Source organism: Brassica napus, assembly GCF_020379485.1.
Source record: "Brassica napus cultivar Da-Ae chromosome A6 unlocalized genomic scaffold, Da-Ae chrA06_Random_21, whole genome shotgun sequence".
NCBI lineage: Eukaryota > Viridiplantae > Streptophyta > Magnoliopsida > Brassicales > Brassicaceae > Brassica > Brassica napus.
The window spans coordinates 1,464-17,817 of NW_026014060.1; the positions used below are offsets into that span (position 1 = coordinate 1,464).

At 29.3% G+C, this 16,354-nt stretch overlaps 1 protein-coding gene across 1 annotated transcript; it reads right to left on the reverse strand.

The window, feature by feature from the left end:
- Positions 1-294: 294 nt before the first annotated feature.
- LOC125594365 (polyadenylate-binding protein-interacting protein 8-like) lies at positions 295-2,073 on the reverse strand. Its single transcript, XM_048770631.1, is given in 10 exon segments — positions 295-367; positions 441-487; positions 566-625; positions 698-810; positions 882-954; positions 1,034-1,078; positions 1,157-1,214; positions 1,216-1,271; positions 1,510-1,673; positions 1,676-2,073. Coding segments are annotated over 10 exon segments (750 nt in total). The 5' UTR covers positions 1,737-2,073.
- Positions 2,074-16,354: the final 14,281 nt, after the last annotated feature.

Sequence of the window (16,354 nt, forward strand, 5' to 3'; positions counted from 1 at the left end):
TGTCTTTGAAGGACTTACCCTGAAGATATTTTAAAAAACAAGGTTCAGTATATCATGTTTTTAATATTCAGCAAAGATTAAATGCAAATGTACCTTATCGGCTGAGATCCTAAGACTACTACTCCGCTGCAGTTCAGCGCCGCAACTGCACTCTCTGCCTATATTTCATCCCCAAAGCCAAAAAAAAAACATATTTAGTTCTTCGGTAAAACTAAGAATCACAAGCCTTTCAACTGACTTTATCTACTTGTAAAAGAAGACACAAAAGCTCATGTTTTGAAGACAGCAGGGAGCTTACAATGGCAAATTCAACAAAAGAATACGAGTAGAATGCAACTGGTCACCAGAAGCCTTAGGCGAGTAGTACCTGTTTAATATAAGAAGAAAATCTTATTTGTTGCATTTTACAAACTTCATATTGTATTGTAGCTCTAGATGACCTCACCGCAGGCAGACTCAAAGAGATTCTGACATCATCTTCAGTGGCCTGCAAAAGTTTTAAAACAAGTCATCTTAAAACTGAGAACAAGTACACAAAATGCATAAACAGGGAACAAGTGTTTACATTCTTGTCGACATTAGTGCAGTAGATGGTCCTTGTACACTTCTCCCTCTCATCTTCTGACTGAACACAACACAAAAAGGAGACATAAAAGTTCAGTTTCCAAACCTCAAAGGAAACAGTTGTTTACATTACCCTGGGGAGAAATGTGGGATTCACTGGAAGAATAGCAGTCTTGGAAGGCAATACTCTAACTGGGTGATAACCTATCACTGTCCCACCGACACTCAAAGCAGCCCTTGCACCTTCTGCTTGAACCAAACATTCTTACTAATGTAAAATCAAAACTTTTAAAGAAGACAGCTTTAATATAACTTACGGTCATCAGAGAACTCAACAAACGCAAAGCGAAGAACTGAATTTGGATCTCCACAGATTCGACAATCAACAACCTGCAGAAGAAAAGAACACAATGTTAACACTTAACCACACACAAAGAAAAAGGATCTAGCTTGTGGATTTTAAACTTACTTGGCCATAGCTGCTGAACAATCCAGCTAAGACTTCCTCAGTCACCTAAATAGAAAGAAGATATAGAATTAGAATGATTCAAAATAAAAATCCTAAAGAGAGAGAGAGTTTAAGGTAACTTACAGTCTGATCAATGTCAGAGACATAGACTGTTCTTCTAATACTATCATCTCTTTGAGCTTGAAGCTCTTCCACCTAACCTAACTTTCCTCCCTTGGTTATTATAATCATTTCTTCTCTGTAATTATACACAAAACCAACTTTATAAGGATAATTTAAAAGATCCTCAATTGATGAAATGTTAAGTAAAAACAGAAACTTTCTCTCTGAAAATTATCAACAAAACCTCCAAAGCTAGAGACTTTTTATCATAATCAAGAACCCAAACTAAAACATCATCACATAAGCAGCCAATGAAATTCATTTACAGTTTCAACAACAACCCACAAAAAAAAATCAAACTTTTTTTTTGTTACCCTGCTGCCATCTTTTTTGTAGAATTCTTCAACACCAGATTGCTTCTTAGTGATGGCAAAATCACCAGAAGACAGAGACTGGTATTTGTTCTTCTTCTTGTAAGAAGGGATAAACTCCTTAGCTTCAGGATTCAGTTTCTTCACTTGATCAGACTCCTCCGGTTCACCAAGCTATTCTCAATTCCCTCACCAACACCAGAATCCACACTCTCAGTGATCGCAGCCATTTTAGATCGGAGATTCCCAAATACAACAACCCAAAGATTGATAAAGTTTCCAACTTTTTTGTGGGGTAAAGATTCAAACTTTTGGATGAGAGAAACTAAAACCAAAGAAGATTGGGTAAAATCGAGAAATGAGAGTTATCAGTGAAGACCCATTTAACAGAATTATAATCACAAGCAGACGAGAATAATGGTTGATCGTTAGATATATATAAATGTGATTCGGAAAGCTGAAGCGGTGGTTTCAGACGGTAGCTATAGAGAGAAGACGAGGAAGACGGAATGATGGGTTTTTGGCCTTTTCTACTCTCTCCACCCAAGACCGCTTCTCTTCTCTTGTTTTCAGTAGAAAATTTGTTTTTTTTTATAATAATTACTACTTTAACTTTAACAATAGAGCTCTTTTCATGGTAAATGAACATTGTTCAATTGTTTTTATCAATTAATTTAGTAAAACTTCATAATACTCCCTAAATCGATGCAATAACCACTATAAAGTTATTATTTTCTTGACAAACGGAGACGACAAAAGCTTCAAACCTCTTTGAACGTCATCATATGTTAGTGCAGGATGCAACTAGGCATTAAAACAATATTGTCATATTTTTTGAAATTTTCTCAAAATCTATGGCTAACCCCTACAAAAATATTGAGTTTTGGTAAATACTTTATATACTGAAGCCTATAATCTTTAGTGTTGTTTAATTCATCATTTGTATTAATGTATGCTAAACTCTTTTTCATGGTAAATGAGCATCGTTCAATAGTTTTTATCAAATAATTTAGTAAAACTTCATAATACCCCCAAAATCGATGGAATAACCACTATAAAATTATTATTTTCTTGATAAACGGAGACGACAAAGGCTCTAAACCTCTTTGAACATCATCATATGTTAGTGCAGGATGCAACTAGGCATTAAAATATTATTGTTATATTTTTTGAAATTTTCTCAAAATCTATGGGCTAACCCCTACAAAAATATTGTGTTTTTGGTAAATACTTTATATACTGAAGCCAATAATCTTTAGTGTTGTTTTGAAATTTCTACCATATTCTACATTTGTATTAATGTATGCTAAGCTCTTTTTCATGGTAAATGAGCATCTTTCAATAGTTTTTATCAAATAATTTAATAAAACTTCATAATACTCCCTAAATCGATGGAATAACCACATCAAAGTTATTCTTTTATTGATAAACGGAGACGGAAAAAGGCTTCAAACCTCTTTGAACATCATCATATATTAGTGCAGGATGCAACTAGGCATTAAAACAATATTCTCATATTTTTTGACATTTTTCAAATCTATGGGCCTATAATCTTTAGTGTTGTTTTAAAATTTCTACCATATTCTTCATTGTATTAATGTATGCTAAACTCCTTTTCATGGTAAATGAGCATCGGTTCAATAGTTTTTATCAAATAATTTAGTAAAACTTCATAATACCCCCAAAATCTATGGATAACCACTATAAAGTATTATTTTCTTGATAAACGAGACGACAAAGGCTCAAAACCTCTTTGAACATCATCATATGTTAGTGCAGGATGCAACTAGGCATTAAAACAATATTTTCATATTTTTTGAAATTTTCTCAAAATCCATGGGCTAACCCCTACAAAAATATTGAGTTTTTGGTAAATACTTTATATACTGAAGCCTATAATCTTTAGTGTTGTTTTAAAATTTCTACCATATTCTTCATTTGTATTAATGTATGCTAAACTCCTTTTCATGGTAAATGAGCATCGTTCAATATTGTTTAATCAAATAATTTAGTAAAACTTCATAATACCCCCAAAATCGATGGAATAACCACTATAAAGTTTTTATTTTCTTGATAAACGGAGACGACAAAGGCTCCAAACCTCTTTGAACATTATCATATGTTAGTGCAGGATGCAACTAGGCATTAAAACAATATTGTCATATTTTTTGAAATTTTCTCAAAATCTATGGGCTAACAACCCCTACAAAAATATTGAGTTTTTGGTAAATACTTTATATACTGAAGCCTATAATCTTTAGTGTTGTTTTAAAATTTATACTATATTCTAAATTTGTATTAATGTATGCTAAACTCTTTTTCATGGTAAATGAGCATCGTTCAATAGTTTTTATCAAATAATTTAGTAAAACTTCATAATACCCCCAAAATCGATGGAATAACCACTATAAAGTTATTATTTTCTTGATAAACGGAGACGACAAAGGCTCTAAACCTCTTTGAACGTCATCATATGTTAGTGCAGGAAGCAACTAGGCATTAAAACAATATTGTTATATTTTTTGAAATTTTCTCAAAATCTATGGGCTAACCCCTACAAAAATATTGAGTTTTTGGTAAATATTTTATATACTGAAGCCTATAATTTTTAGAGTTGTTTTAAAATTTATACCATATTCTACATTTGTATTAATGAATGCTAAACTCTTTTTCATGGTAAATGAGCATCGTTCAATAGTTTTTTATAATCAAATAATTTAGTAAAACTTCATAACACCCCCAAAATCGATAGAATAACCACTATAAAATTATTATTTTCTTGATAAACGGAGACGACAAAGGCTCCAAACCTCTTTGAACATCATTATATGTTAGTGCAGGATGCAACTAGGCATTAAAACAATATTGTCATATTTTTTGAAATTTTCACAAAATCTATGGGCTAACCCCCTACAAAAATATTGAGTTTTTGGTAAATACTTTATATACTGAAGCCTATAATCTTTAGTGTTGTTTTAAAATTTATACCGTATTCTACATTTGTATTAATGTATGCTAAACTCTTTTTCATGGTAAATGAGTATCTTTCAAATTTTTTTATCAAATAATTTAGTAAAACTTCATAATACCCCCAAAATCGATGGAATAACCACTATAAAGTTATTATTTTCTTGATAAACGGAGACGACAAAGGCTCTAAATCTCTTTGAACATCATCATATGTTAGTGCAGGATGCAACTAGGCATTAAAACAATATTGTCATATTTTTTGAAATTTTCTCAAAATCTATGGGCTAACCCCTACAAAAATATTGAGTTTTTAGTAAATACTTTATATACTGAAGCCTATAATCTTTAGTGTTGTTTTAAAATTTATACCATATTCTACATTTGTATTAATGTATGCTAAACTCTTTTTGATGGTAAATGAGCATCTTTCAATAGTTTTTATCAAATAATTTAGTAAAACTTCATAATACCCCCCCAAATCGATGGAATAACCACTATAAAATTATTATTTCTTGATAAACGGAGACGACAAAGGCTCTAAACCTCTTGAACATCATCATGTTAGTGCAGGATGCAACTAGGCATTAAACAATATTGTCATATTTTTTGAAATTTTCTCAAAATCTATGGGCTACTACCCCTACAAAAATATTGAGTTTTTGGTAAATACTTTGTATACTGAAGCCTATAATCTTTAGTGTTGTTTTAAAATTTCTACCATATTCTACATTTGTATTAATTTATGCTAACTCTTTTCATGGTAAATGAGCATCATTCAATTGTTTTTATCAATTAATTTAGTAAAACTTCATAATACCCCCTAAATCGATGGAATAACCAATATAAAATTATTTTTCTTGATAAACAGAGAGCACAAAGCTCCAAACCTCTTTGAACATCATCATATGTTAGTGCAGGATGCAACTAGGCATTAAAACATATTGTCATATTTTTTGAAATTTCTCAAAATCTATGGGCTAACCCTACAAAAATATTGAGTTTTTGGTAAATACTTTATATACTGAAGCCTATAATCTTTAGTGTTGTTTTAAAATTTCAACCATATTCTACATTTGTATTAATGTATGCTAAACTCTTTTTCATGTAAACGAGCATCGTTCAATGTTTTATCAATTAATTTAGTAAAACTTCATAATACCCTCTAAATCGATGGAATAACCACTATAAAATTATTATTTTCTTGATAAACGGAGAGCACAAAGGCTCCAAACCTCTTTGAACATCATCATATGTTAGTTCAGGATGCAACTAGGCATTAAAACATATTGTCATATTTTTTAAATTTTCTGAAAATCTATGGGCTAACCCCTACAAAATATTGAGTTTTTGGTAAATACTTTATATACTGAAGCCTATAATCTTTAGTGTTGTTTTAAAATTTATACCATATTCTACTTGTATTAATGTATGCTAAACTCTTTTTCATGGTAAATGAGCATCGTTCAATTGTTTTTATAAAATAATTTAGTAAAACTTCATAATACTCCCAAAATCGATGGAATAACCACTATAAAGTTATTATTTTCTTGATAAACGGAGACGACAAAGGCTCCAAACCTCTTTGAACATCATCATATGTTAGTGCAGGATGCAACTACGCATTAAAACAATATTGTCATATTTTTTGAAATTTTCTCAAAATCTATGGGCTTAACCCCTACAAAAATATTGAGTTTTTGGTAAATACTTTATATACTGAAGCCTATAATCTTTAATGTTGTTTTAAAATTTATACCATATTCTATATTTGTATTAATGTATGCTAAACTATTTTTCATGGTAAATGAGCATCGTTCAATAGTTTTTATCAAATAATTTAGTAAAACATCATAATACCCCCAAAATCGAAGGAATTACCACTATAAAGTTTTTATTTTCTTGATAAACGGAGACGACAAAGGCTCCAAATCTCTTTGAAATCATCATATGTTAGTGCAGGATGCAACTAGGGAATAAAACTAAAACAATTTTTTCATATTTTTGAAATTTTCTCAAAATCTATGGGCTAACCCCTACAAAAATATTGAGTTTTGGTAAATACTTTATATACTGAAGCCTATAATCTTTAGTGTTTTAAAAATTTATACCATACCAATTCTACATTTGTATTAATGTATGCTACTCTTTTTCATGGTAAATGAGCATCTTTCAATTTTTTATCAATAATTTAGTAAAACTTCATAATACCCCAAAATCGATGGAATAACCACTATAAAGTTATTATTTCTAGATAAACGGAGACGACAAAGGCTCCAAAACCTCTTTGAAATCATCATATGTTAGTGCAGGATGCAACTAGGCATTAAAACAATATTGTCATATTTTTTGAAATTTCTCAAAATCTATGGGCTAACCCCTACAAAAATATTGAGTTTTTGGTAAATACTTTATATACTGAAGCCTATAATCTTTAGTGTTGTTTTAAATTTCTACCATATTCTACATTTGTATTAATGTATGCTAAACTCTTTTTCATGGTAAATGAGCATCTTCAATAGTTTTTATCAAATAAATTAATAAAACTTCATAATACTCCCTAAATCGATGGAATAACCACCAATAAAATTATTATTTTCTTGATAAACGGAGACGACAAAGGCTCCAAACCTCTTTGAACATCATCATATGTTAGTGCAGGATGCAACTAGGCATTAAACAATATTGTCATATTTTTTGAAATTTTCTCAAATCTATGGGCTAACCCTACAAAATATTGAGTTTTTGGTAAATACTTTATATACTGAAGCCTATAATCTTTAGTGTTGTTTTAAAATTTCTACCATATTCTACATTTGTATTAATGTATGCTAAACTCTTTTTCATGGTAAATGAGCATCGTTCAATTGTTTTTATCAATTAATTTAGTAAACTTCATAATACCCCTAAATCGATGGAATAACCAATATAAAATTATTATTTTCTTGATAATCGGAGAGCAAAAAGGCTCCTAACCTCTTTGAACATCATCATATCTTAGTGCAGGATGCAACTAGGCATTAAACATATTGTCATATTTTTTGAAATTTTCTCAAAATCTATGGGCTAACCCCTACAAAATATTGAGTTTTTGGTAAATACTTTATATACTGAAGCCTATAATCTTTAGTGTTGTTTTAAAATTTCTACCATATTCTACATTTGTATTATGTATGCTAAACTCTTTTTCATGGTAAATGAGCATTGTTCAATGGTTTTTATCAATTAATTTAGTAAAACTTCATACTCCCTAAATCGATGGAATAACCACTATAAAATTATTATTTTCTTGATAACGGAGAGCACAAAGGCTCCAAACCTCTTTGAACATCATCATATGTTAGTGCAGGATGCAACTAGGCATTAAAACAATATTGTCATATTTTTGAAATTTTCTCAAAATCTATGGGCTAACCCCTACAAAAATATTGAGTTTTTGGTAAATATTTATATACTGAAGCCTATAATCTTTAGTGTTGTTTTTAAAATTTCTACCATATTCTACATTTGTATTAATGTATGCTAAACTCTTTTTCATGGTAAATGAGCATCTTTCAATAGTTTTTTTATCAATAATTTAATAAAACTTCATAATACTCCCTAATCGATGGAATAACCACTATAAAATTATTATTTTCTTGATAAACGGAGACGACAAAGGCTCAAACCTCTTTGAACATCATCATATGTTAGTGCAGGATGCAACTAGGCATTAAAACAATATTGTCATATTTTTTGAAATTTTCTCAAAATCTATGGGCTAACCCCTACAAAAATATTGAGTTTTTGGTAAATACTTTATATACTGAAGCCTATAATCTTTAGTGTTGTTTTAAATTTCTACCATATTCTACATTTGTATTAATGTATGCTAAACTCTTTTTCATGGTAAATGAGCATCGTCAATTGTTTTTATCAATAATTTAGTAAAACTTCATAATACCCCCTAAATCGATGGAATAACCAATATAAAATTATTATTTTCTTGATAAACGGAGAGCACAAAGGCTCCAAACCTCTTTGAACATCATCATATGTTGCAGGATGCACTAGGCATTAAAACAATATTGTCATATTTTTTGAAATTTTCTCAAAATCTATGGGCTAACCCCTACAAAAATATTGAGTTTTTGGTAAATACTTTATATACTGAAGCCTATAATCTTTAGTGTTTTTTTAAAATTTCTACCATATTCTACATTTGTATTAATGTATGCTAAACTCTTTTTCATGGTAAATGAGCATCGTTCAATGGTTTTTATCAATTAATTTAGTAAAACTTCATAATACTCCTCCCTAAATCGATGGAATAACCACTATAAAATTATTATTTTCTTGATAAACGGAGAGCACAAAGGCTCCAAACCTCTTTGAACATCATCATATGTTAGTGCAGGATGCAACTAGGCATTAAAACAATATTGTCATATTTTTGAAATTTTCTCAAAATCTATGGGCTAACCCTACAAAAATATTGAGTTTTTGGTAAATACTTTATATACTGAAGCCTATAATCTTTAGTGTTGTTTTAAAATTTCTACCATATTCTACATTTGTATTAATGTATGCTAAACTCTTTTTCATGGTAAATGAGCATCGTTCAATTGTTTTTATCAATTAATTTAGTAAACTTCATAATACCCCCTAAATCGATGGAATAACCACTATAAAATTATTATTTTCTTGATAAACGGAGACACAAGGCTCCAAACCTCTTTGAACATCATCATATGTTAGTGCAGGATGCAACTAGGCATTAAAACAATATTGTCATATTTTTTTGAAATTTTCTCAAAATCTATGGGCTAACCCCTACAAAAATATTGAGTTTTGGTAAATACTTTATATACTGAAGCCTATAATCTTTAGTGTTGTTTTAAAATTTCTACCATATTCTACATTTGTATTAATGTATGCTAAACTCTTTTTCATGGTAAATGAGCATCGTTCAATTGGTTTTTATCATTAATAGTAGTAAAACTTCATAATACTCTCTAAATCGATGGAATAACCACTATAAAATTATTATTTTCTTGATAAACGGAGAGCACAAAGGCTCCAAACCTCTTTGAACATCATCATATGTTAGTGCAGGATGCAACTAGGCATTAAAACAATATTGTCATATTTTTTGAAATTTTCTCAAAATCTATGGGCTAACCCCTACAAAAATATTGAGTTTTTGGTAAATACTTTATATACTGAAGCCTATAATCTTTAGTGTTGTTTTAAAATTTATACCATATTCTACATTTGTATTAATGTATGCTAAACTCTTTTTCATGGTAAATGAGCATCGTTCAATTGTTTTTATAAATAATTTAGTAAAACTTCATATATACTCCCAAAATCGATGGAATAACCACTATAAAATTATTATTTTCTTGATAAACGGAGACGACAAAGGCTCAAACCTCTTTGAACATCATCATATGTTAGTGCAGGATGCAACTAGGCATTAAAACAATATTGTCATATTTTTTGAAATTTTCTCAAATCTATGGGCTAACCCCTACAAAAATATTGAGTTTTTGGTAAATACTTTATATACTGAAGCCTATAATCTTTAGTGTTGTTTTAAAATTTTATACCATATTCTACATTTGTATTAATGTATGCTAAACTCTTTTTCATGGTAAATGAGCATCGTTCAATAGTTTTATCAATAATTTAGTAAAACTTCATAATACCCCCCAAATCGATGGAATAACCACTATAAAGTTATTATTTTCTTGATAAACGGAGACGACAAAGGCTCCAAACCTCTTTGAACATCATCATATGTTAGTGCAGGATGCAACTAGGCATTAAAACAATATTGTCATATTTTTTGAATTTTCTCAAAATCTATGGGCTAACCCCTACAAAATATTGAGTTTTTGGTAAATACTTTATATACTGAAGCCTATAATCTTTAGTGTTTTAAAATTTATACCAATTCTACATTTGTATTAATGTATGCTAAACTCTTTTTCATGGTAAATGAGCATCTTTCAATTGGTTTTATCAAATAATTTAGTAAAACTTCATAATACTACCCTAAATCGATGGAATAACCACTATAAAGTTATTATTTTCTTGATAAACGGAGACAACAGGCTCCAAACCTCTTTGAACATCATCATATGTTAGTGCAGGATGCAACTAGGCATTAAAACAATATTGTCATATTTTTGAAATTTTCTCAAACTATGGGCTAACCCCTACAAAAATATTGAGTTTTTGGTAAATACTTTATATACTGAAGCCTATAATCTTTAGTGTTGTTTTAAAATTTCTACCATATTCTACATTTGTATTAATGTATGCTAAACTCTTTTTCATGGTAAATGAGCATCTTTCAATTGTTTTTATCAATAATTTAGTAAAACTTCATAATACTCCTAAAATCGATGGAATAACCACTATAAAGTTATTATTTTCTTGATAAACGGAGACGACAAAGGCTCCAAACCTCTTTGAACATCATCATATGTTAGTGCAGGATGCAACTAGGCATTAAAACAATATTGTCATATTTTTGAAATTTTCTCAAATCTATGGGCTAACCCCTACAAAAATATTGAGTTTTTGGTAAATACTTTATATACTGAAGCCTATAATCTTTAGTGTTGTTTTAATTCTACATTTGTATTAATGTATGCTAAACTCTTTTTCATGGTAAATGAGCATCTTTCAATTGTTTTTATCAAATAATTTAGTAAACTTCATAATACCCCCCAAAATCGATGGAATAACCACTATAAAGTTATTATTTTCTTGATAAACGGAGACGACAAAGGCTCCAAACCTCTTTGAACATCATCATATGTTAGTGCAGGATGCAACTAGGCATTAAACAATATTGTCATATTTTTGAAATTTTTCAAAATCTATGGGCTAACCCCTACAAAAATATTGAGTTTTTGGTAAATACTTTGTATACTGAAGCCTATAATCTTTAGTGTTGTTTTAAATTTCTACCATATTCTACATTTGTATTAATGTATGCTAAACTCTTTTCATGGTAATGAGCATCGTTCAATTGTTTTATAAAATAATTTAGTAAAACTTCATAATACTCCAAATCGATGGAATAACCACTATAAAGTATTATTTTTCTTGATAACGGAGACTACAAAGGCTCCAAACCTCTTTGAACATCATCATATGTTAGTGCAGGATGCAACTAGGCATTAAAACAATATTGTCATATTTTTTGAAATTTTCTCAAAATCTATGGGCTAACCCCTACAAAAATATTGAGTTTTTGGTAAATACTTTATATACTGAAGCCTATAATCTTTAGTGTTGTTTTAAAATTTATACCATATTCTACATTTGTATTAATGTATGCTAAACTCTTTTTCATGGTAAATGAGCATCGTTCAATGTTTTTATCAAATATAATTTAGTAAAACTTCATAATACCCCCAAAATCGATGGAATAACCACTATAAAGTTATTATTTTCTTGATAAACGGAGACGACAAAGGCTCCAAACCTCTTTGAACATCATCATATGTTAGTGCAGGATGCAACTAGGCATTAAACAATATTTTCATATTTTTTGAAATTTTCTCAAATCTATGGGCTAACCCCTACAAAAATATTGAGTTTTGGTAAATACTTTATATACTGAAGCCTATAATCTTTAGTGTTTTAAAAATTTATACCATATTCTACATTTGTATTAATGTATGCTAAACTCTTTTTCATGGTAAATGAGCATCTTCAATTGTTTTTTATATCAAATAATTTAGTAAAACTTCATAATACCCCCCAAAATCGATGGAATAACCACTATAAAGTTATTTTTTCTTGATAAACGGAGACGACAAAGGCTCCAAACCTCTTTGAACATCATCATATGTGAGTGCAGGATGCAACTACGTAGTAAAACAATATTGTTACATATTTTTTGAAATTTTCTCAAAATCTATGGGCTAACCCTACAAAAATATTGAGTTTTTGGTAAATATTTATATACTGAAGCCTATAATCTTTAGTGTTGTTTTAAAATTCTACCATATTCTACATTTGTATTAATGTATGCTAAACTCTTTTTCATGGTAAATGAGCATCTTTCAATAGTTTTTATCAAATAATTGAGTAAAACTTCATAATACTTCCTAAATCGATGGAATAACCAAATAAATTATTTTTTCTTGATAAACGGAGACGACAAAGGCTCCAAACCTCTTTGAACATCATCATATGTTAGTGCAGGATGCAACTAGGCATTAAAACAATATTGTCATATTTTTTGAAATTTTCTCAAAATCTATGGGCTAACCCCTACAAAAATATTGAGTTTTGGTAAATACTTTATATACTGAAGCCTATAATCTTTAGTGTTGTTTAAATTTCTACCATATTCTACATTTGTATTAATGTATGCTAAACTCTTTTTCATGGTAAATGAGCATCGTTCAATGGTTTTTTATCAATTAATTTAGTAAAACTTCATAATACCCCCTAAATCGATGGAATAACCACTATAAAATTATTATTTTCTTGATAAACGGAGAGCACAAAGGCTCCAAACCTCTTTGAACATCATCATATGTTAGTGCAGGATGCAACTAGGCATTAAAACAATATTGTCATATTTTTGAAATTTTCTCAAAATCTATGGCTAACCCCTACAAAAATATTGAGTTTTTGGTAAATACTTTATATACTGAAGCCTATAATCTTTAGTGTTGTTTTAAAATTTCTACGATATTCTACATTTGTATTAATGTATGCTAAACTCTTTTTAATGGTAAATGAGCATCGTTCAATGGTTTTTTGTACATTAATTTAGTAAAACTTCATAATACTCCCTAAATCGATGGAATAACCACTATAAAATTATTATTTTCTTGATAAACGGAGACACAAAGGCTCCAAACCTCTTTGAACATCATCATATGTTAGTGCAGGATGCAACTAGGCATTAAAACAATATTGTCATATTTTTTGAAATTTTCTCAAAATCTATGGGCTAACCCCTACAAAATATTGAGTTTTTGGTAAATACTTTATATACTGAAGCCTATAATCTTTAGTGTTGTTTTAAAATTTATACCATATTCTACATTTGTATTAATGTATGCTAAACTCTTTTTCATGGTAAATGAGCATCGTTCAATGGTTTTTATCAATTAATTTAGTAAACTTCATAATACCTCCTTAAATCGATGGAATAACCACTATAAATTATTATTTTCTTGATAAACGGAGACACAAAGGCTCCAAACCTCTTTGAACATCATCATATGTTAGTGCAGGATGCAACTAGGCAAAAAAAACAATTGTCATATTTTTTGAAATTTTCTCAAAATCTATGGGCTAACCCTACAAAAATATTGAGTTTTTTGGTAAATACTTTATATACTGAAGCCTATAATCTTTAGTGTTGTTTTAAAAATTTATACCATATTCTACATTTGTATTAATGTATGCTAACTCTTTTTCATGGTAAATGAGCATCGTTCAATGTTTTTATCAATTAATTTAGTAAAACTTCATAATACCTCCTAAATCGATGGAATAACCACTATAAAATTATATTTTCTTGATAAACGGAGAGCACAAAGGCTCCAAACCTCTTTGAACATCATCATATGTTAGTGCAGGATGCAACTAGGCATTAAAACATATTGTCATATTTTTTGAAATTTTCTCAAAATCTATGGGCTAACCCCTACAAAAATATTGAGTTTTTGGTAAATACTTTATATATGAAGCCTATAATCTTTAGTGTTGTTTTAAAATTCAACCATATTCTACATTTGTATTAATGTATGCTAAACTCTTTTTCATGGTAAATGAGCATCGTTCAATGGTTTTTATCAATTAATTTAGTAAAACTTCATAATACCTCCTAAATCGATGGAATAACCACTATAAAATTATTATTTCTTGATAAACGCGAGAGCACAAAGGCTCCAAACCTCTTTGAACATCATCATATGTTAGTGCAGGATGCAACTAGGCATTAAAACAATATTGTCATATTTTTTGAAATTTCTAAAATCTATGGGCTAACCCCTACAAAAATATTGAGTTTTTGGAAATACTTTATATACTGAAGCCTATAATCTTTAGTGTTTTTTTAAAATTTCAACCATATTCTACATTTGTATTAAGGTATGCTAAACTCTTTTCATGGAAATGAGCATCGTTCAATTGTTTTTATCAAATAATTTAGTAAAACTTCATAATACCCCCAAAATCGATGGAATAACCACTATAAAGTTATTATTTTCTTGATAAACGGAGACGACAGGCTCCAAACCTCTTTGAACATCATCATATGTTAGTGCAGGATGCAACTAGGCATTAAACAATATTGTCATATTTTTTGAAATTTTCTCAAAATCTATGGGCTAACCCCTACAAAATATTGAGTTTTTGGTAAATACTTTATATACTGAAGCCTATAATCTTTAGTGTTGTTTTAAAATTTATACCATTCTACATTTGTATTAAGGTATGCTAAACTCTTTTTCATGCATGGAATGAGCATCGTTCAATGTTTTTTATCAAATAATTTAGTAAAACTTCATAATACCCCCCCAAAATCGATGGAATAACCACTATAAAATTTTATTTTCTTGATAAACGGAGACGACAAAGGCTCCTAAACCTCTTTGAACATCATCATATGTTAGTGCAGGATGCAACTAGGCATTAAAACAATATTGTTATATTTTTTGAAATTTTCTCAAATCTATGGGCTAACCCCTACAAAATATTGAGTTTTTGGTAAATACTTTATATACTGAAGCCTATAATTTTTAGTGTGTTTTAAAATTTATACCCATATTCTACATTTGTATTAATGTATGCTAAACTCTTTTTCATGGTAAATGAGCATCGTTCAATAGTTTTTTATCAAATAATTTAGTAAAACTTCATATACCCCCCCAAAATCGATGGAATAACCACTATAAAGTTATTATTTTCTTGATAAACGGAGACGACAAAGGCTCCAAACCTCTTGAACATCATCATATGTTAGTGCAGGATGCAACTAGCATTAAAAACATATTGTCATATTTTTTTGAAATTTTCTCAAAATCTATGGGCTAACCCCTACAAAATATTGAGTTTTGGTAAATACTTTATATACTGAAGCCTATAATCTTAGTTGTTTTTAAAAATTTATACATATTCTACATTTGTATTAATGTATGCTAAAATCTTTCATGGTAAATGAGTATCTTTCAATAGTTTTTATCAAAAATTTAGTAAAACTTCATAATACCCCCCAAAATCGATGGAATAACCACTATAAAGTTATTATTTTCTTGATAAACGGAGACGACAAAGGCTCCAAACCTCTTTGAACATATCATATGTTAGTGCAGGATGCAACTAGGCAATTAAAACAATATTGTCATATTTTTTGAAATTTTCTCAAAATCTATGGGCTAACCCCTACAAAAATATTGAGTTTTTGGTAAATACTTATATACTGAAGCCTATAATTTTAGTGTTGTTTTAAAATTTATACCATATCCTACATTTGTATTAATGTATGCTAAACTCTTTTTGATGGTAAATGAGCATCTTTCAATAGTTTTTTATCAATATAATTTAGTTTTTTTTTTTTTTTTTTTTTTTTTTTTGTTTTTTCGTCAACTTACAGACTCTATAAGACTCTGTAAACCTTCATAATACCCCAAAATCGAAAGGAATAACCACTATAAAATTATTATTTACTTGATAAACGGAGACGACAAAGGTTCTAAACCTCTTTGAACATCATCATATGTTAGTGCAGATGCAACTAGGCATTAAAACAATATTGTCATATTTTTTTGAAATTTTCTCAAAATCTATGGGCTAACCCCTACAAAAATATTGAGTTTTTGGTAAATACTTGGATACTGAAGCCTATAATCTTTAG